The sequence below is a fragment of the Lepidothrix coronata genome, unplaced genomic scaffold (assembly GCF_001604755.1).
Source record: "Lepidothrix coronata isolate B3197 unplaced genomic scaffold, Lepidothrix_coronata-1.0 Scaffold44, whole genome shotgun sequence".
Classification (NCBI taxonomy): domain Eukaryota; kingdom Metazoa; phylum Chordata; class Aves; order Passeriformes; family Pipridae; genus Lepidothrix; species Lepidothrix coronata.
Genome location: NW_016690224.1, coordinates 26137 through 31128, shown reverse-complemented (window position 1 = coordinate 31128; position 4992 = coordinate 26137). Strand labels below are relative to the sequence as shown.

Genomic DNA, 4992 nt, shown 5'->3' with positions numbered 1-4992 from the left:
AGATGGAAGTGAATTTGCACTTAAGTTTCCATAACCACCTCAGATTAAGGAAATGCTTCAATTTAAGGAAAAACAGGCATCCAGCCATCTTTGCAGTACACATTAGGAATACCATTAATACATTAAAAATGAATTAATTTTAATTTAAGATGTTTATCACAAAAAGAACATGTTGTAGACTCAAATATATAACCCCCAGGAGAGAACCAGAAAAAACGCAACACCTGGGTATAAACACTATAAAAATGCAATAACCAATGCTGTACAACTAAGATTGTGTTTCTCTCTGAATTCCTGCCTCGTGTGTTTATCCTGTCCATGCCCGTTTCCAAAGACATGCACTGTCAAACAGAAACTGGGAAGGAACCTGAATGCATGATGTGCAATCTCTAGGTTTCATGCTTTTATAAACTCAAATTGAAGAGAAAAACCCAATATATATTTTCTATACATATACTCAATACATGCATTCGAGATCTCCCACAGCAATGGCATCGATGCACTGCGTTAAACCCTGAGCACTGTATGACAAGATAAAAATAAAGCCTGCTTGGGGATTTTCAAGCGTTTTCAAACAAATCGTGGTTTGTAGCTTAAAAGGCCAAAAGTAAAAGCAAACAGGAAGCACTACAGAGAGCATAAGGAAAGACAGATGCACCACCATAAACAACTGCTGGCTTTCAGTTCTACCAACCTTTTTAGATCTCTTTATTCCCAAAGTATTTGAGAGCACACAACTGAACTGAAAAAGTTATATTTCTTTGGAATCTGTCCCTGATTTTTATGCAAGTGATATGCTTTTACAGCCTTTTCCTCAAAACACCAGAGTCAACACCTGTAGCTTGTCCTCCTCCTATGCGTTGCTGAGGTTGGTGATGCTCTGGGGGTGGTGCTGCTGCCAGATCTGCTGCTGCTGCACCGCGAGCTGCTGCGACTGGTCGGACGTCGACAGGAGGTTCACGAGGGGCGACACACAATTTGCAGGAATGATCAAACCTGGGAACAGCAACGAATCAGTTGTTTCATGAACACTTTGTTCGTTAAAACCTCGGGCTGGTGATTCCACCATGTAACTTATGCAACAGTCAGTGAGCGTTTGCAATGTCAAGTCTAATCAGCACAGCCACAAGTTCTGCTTCTCAGAGGTTCATCCTTTCTCCTGCTTCACGACCTTAAAAATTTTGACCCAGTGACAAAATTTATTCTTATGTCACTCACTCTCACGTGAAACCAGATATAGGCTATTTTGGCTTTTCTAGTCTAACAGAAGTTACACCATCAAGGAAGTTTAAACCTAGTTCCAACATCCTAGAAAACTGTTCCTAGAGGAGGAGCTGCCAGGATATTGCATATCCAGAGGAATCCACATTTAAAAAAATACGGACATTTCGGTTTCTGAGGTCTCTGCTCTGAGGGCTTCACTAAGAGGTTTAGTGAGAAGACAATAATCTTGAAGTCATTCTGCACACTTTCAGTAGTCCAAAAACTATGAAAACAATTATTTCAAGTGCCTACTCATCTCTTTAAAGAGTAGGGAGGAAAGTGGAGCCATTATGATTTCAAGGTAGCTTGGCTGGCAGAGACTAAATATGATGTTTTTGTTCCGAGTAAATCAAAAGAACTGAGAGAATAAGTGTCTCAAAGCCTGGCTGAAAACAAATTCTTCCTTCTTTAACCTGCCTCCAAACACTGTTTGTATTACACTGCTGAAATACAGATGTCAACAGCTGTAGTTCTGCCCCTCCCCAACAGACACCCTGACAAGCCTGTTGTCTCAGAAGCATCTTTTACACAAGTCTGGGACAAAGTGACAACTTCCTTCTCCTCCAAGCTGGCAGTAAAGGAGGAGCAGTGCACTTACCTACGATCCTCTGCCCATCCTCTGTCCTCAGGCGAACAATCTGCATCTTCACATTTGTCCCACTCACAGAGGCCAGAACTCCTTCCACCTTTGTCCACACGCTCAGCACGGAGCCACACAGGACGTAGTAGGTCCGGCAGCGCAGTCCCACCTCACACACCAGTCCCAGACCTGCCTTCTTACAATTGCCTCTCCTACAGACAGAGGGGAAAAAAAGCTTTCAAAACAATTCTGCAAAACAGAAAGTATCCAATTTCATTAAAAATGAGACCTGAAGTTATTTAAGATGTTATTCAGAGTAAGTGAGGGCTGTGAGACACACTAAGGGACAGCAGGGCTCTGAGGGTAAAGTGCTCTTCAAAATGTACAGAGTCAGAGACACTGCCATTCTCAGGTGACCTGAATGATGGTATGTGAAACAACACTGGGATCTGATCAGTGCATTTCAGAAGCTCCAATATCAATCTGAAACTTCTACCAGTTGTGCTGTTCCTCAGGAATGCAGCCATAGCCGAGTTCAGACACACAACAGGCTGCACAGGAACAGCTGTTTCTCCCATCCATCTCATCTCTACACAGAGTATAAACATTTTCCCCCCCAAATAACATCTGAACTATCAGATCACAGCTCAGCTCAAGACACTTTGAGCACAAGCTACTCCTGGGTCATCGCACTTCTACTGAGTAATATATACAAGAGCATTCATCTCATACATTAGGACTTTAGGGTGAGTGCAAAGCTTCATGTTTTCACTTGAAAGTTGGGTCATTTGACTGGTCATGGGACAATTTCTCTTAAGGAAGATTTCACAAGAGTAACAGAAGAAGTGATAAACCAGTTCAAATGAAAGCACTGGTGTGCACACAAACACTGACCAGTAGGCGTGGGTGCAGGTGTCTGCAGAGGAATTGTACTGCTCCAACCAGTGTGGCAGAGCATCCTCAGAGGGTACCTGGAAGAGTGGGAATAAAGGAAAACACGTCAACACTTACACAGAACACAAGCAATTTGTTCATTACTGTGAGAAAAGAGGGAGCACCAACACTATGATGGTGCAGAGGTACAGCATCCTACAGCCTAACTTCAAACTGTCCATCCCAAAGAATGAGCAAAATGCTTTTTCAGTAAATCAACCTGAACTGCTTCCTCAAGTTTTTGCAAATTCAACACTTGCTAGACCCTAGAGAACCTCATTTTGTATTACCACACCACAGATAATTTATATTCAGAAAGTTTTGGATTTAGGAATGCCAAAACCATGTAGACCTGCTTAAAAAGACCTAAATACAAGCCCTGCTCTGGAGAAAGAAGTCTAGTTTTGACTTGCCAGAATTATATAAAAATACCAGAAAAAGAAAGCCCTTATACTTATTTTCAATTTTTTTTTTCCAGTTTAAAACAAGCATAATTTTAGTGGTTACCTTCTTATATTTCTTTTTCAGGTCTGCACATGTTTCTAGTTTGAGTTGTTTCCCAGTATTTGGTCTGTATACTAAAAAAAGCTTCTTTTTAGGATTCACTTCTTTTACTAGAATTGCTGTTTTCTTGTTATTTCTTATCTGCAAAAAGAAAGACAAACCAAAAACTTCCTAAATTTAAACATGATGACAGTGTCTGTCTTAAGTGATTCCATTCTGTGTTCTTTACAGAGTAGTAAGAGTTTGTAATACTACAACCAGGAATAATAATACACCTCTAGAACACAGTGATCCACATTAACCTCCCAGCTTTTCCTCACAGTGAAAGCACCTAGTTTCTTGATACAGGTTTTAAAAGAGCTATTATTTTGGGCTCATATTCCTATCAAAAAATATCCCGAGCAGCTAAAAAGAGCACTTCATACTCATCATTAAAAACAATTTTAAAATGAATTTGTAAGACTCAAAAAGTATCTTGCAAAACTGAGCAGTGATTACTTTGAACAGTAAATTTTTCAGGTTACATTTCCCTGAACATAAACCAAGAGACAGAAGAACCTTACCTGTAGTGATAAATAAAATCCATCATCTGGACCTGTCTGTTCAGCCCAGAGCTTTGTTGCTTCATCCCAAGACATTCCTCTCTCCACACTGATCTACAAGAGAGTGGGAGTACTTGAGTGGGAACAGACTTTAAAACAGTTATACACATAGGAACTAAACATGTTGTAAAAGCTTTTAGTATGTCAGTTTTGATAAAGATGATACAGAATTAGCTTACTGTGTACAGCTCTACATGTCCAGAGGTAGAATATCCAGGAGTTAAAAACTTCTTAACATCTGCCTTCCTTACCTTCTCATCCCCGGAGCCCAAATCTGAAAAGGAAAGCACAGTTTTCTTCTGTTTCTCTGTTCTCACACAAGTACAAGAGTACTGACAAATTATTTACTCACCCAAGATGCCCATGTCATATCTCCCATTCTTTTTAGCATTTTGAATAACTGCATTTAACGTGTCAGAGAAGTACTGGAACAAAGCGTTCTGCTGATGGACTTCCATTCCAAGAATTCGATTCAGAAACTTCCCTATATTGTTATAATCTTAAAAAAAAAAGAAATACATGTTTTAGGTCAACAAAGATTAAGTTTGATAATAACAAGCTCTTAATCACTACTTAAAGAGTCTCAAAGACTATTTAAATCCATTCTTTCAGAAGCGGAGAAAACATTACGGTTTTCAAAAGAGTAACTTCTTAGATAGTTGAAGATAGAATAAGTTCAGTCCTGTTGCTAGGAATCCACTGTCATGGCATATGATATTCCCAGCAGCATCCCAAAGATACGCTGAACACACCAGTACCTTTATCAAGTGTCAGTATTCCAGATCTGTCTTCTACATTTATCAAGCCCACGCCGATCAATCCCTGACGAACATCTAGGAAAGAGAAGGAAGTTCAATCAGAGCTGCTTTGCCATCTAAAAATAACCCAATGAAGTAACAGCTTGTTTAGCAATGGGATCCAATTCCAAAACTGTGACACCCCTCGATTCCATTACTTACAATTTCTACCATATACATCAATAAGCAAGACAGGACTTTGCCTTCTGTCCCTCCAGGAAGCAGAGGCAGTGAAAACCACCAGTGGCACCATGGATGAGAACAAGATATCACAATGGATAATGGGAAAGTGTAGTTAAAGAACTGTATATAA

At 39.9% G+C, this 4992-nt stretch overlaps 1 protein-coding gene across 3 annotated transcripts in view; it reads right to left on the bottom strand.

Annotated features, from left to right (window-relative positions):
• Positions 1–674: 674 nt before the first annotated feature.
• Positions 675–4992, bottom strand: part of SBNO1 (strawberry notch homolog 1) — a 29888-nt gene continuing 25570 nt past the window's right edge. For all 3 annotated transcript variants that reach the window (XM_017814305.1, XM_017814307.1, XM_017814306.1), the window contains 8 exons: positions 4641–4715; positions 4235–4381; positions 4062–4156; positions 3844–3936; positions 3284–3421; positions 2738–2814; positions 1862–2055; positions 675–996 (listed from right to left, as the gene is read on the bottom strand). In XM_017814305.1, the coding sequence (XP_017669794.1) occupies positions 854–996; positions 1862–2055; positions 2738–2814; positions 3284–3421; positions 3844–3936; positions 4062–4156; positions 4235–4381; positions 4641–4715 (962 nt within the window). In that variant the 3' untranslated portion in view covers positions 675–853. The remainder of the gene's footprint in view (positions 997–1861; positions 2056–2737; positions 2815–3283; positions 3422–3843; positions 3937–4061; positions 4157–4234; positions 4382–4640; positions 4716–4992) is intronic.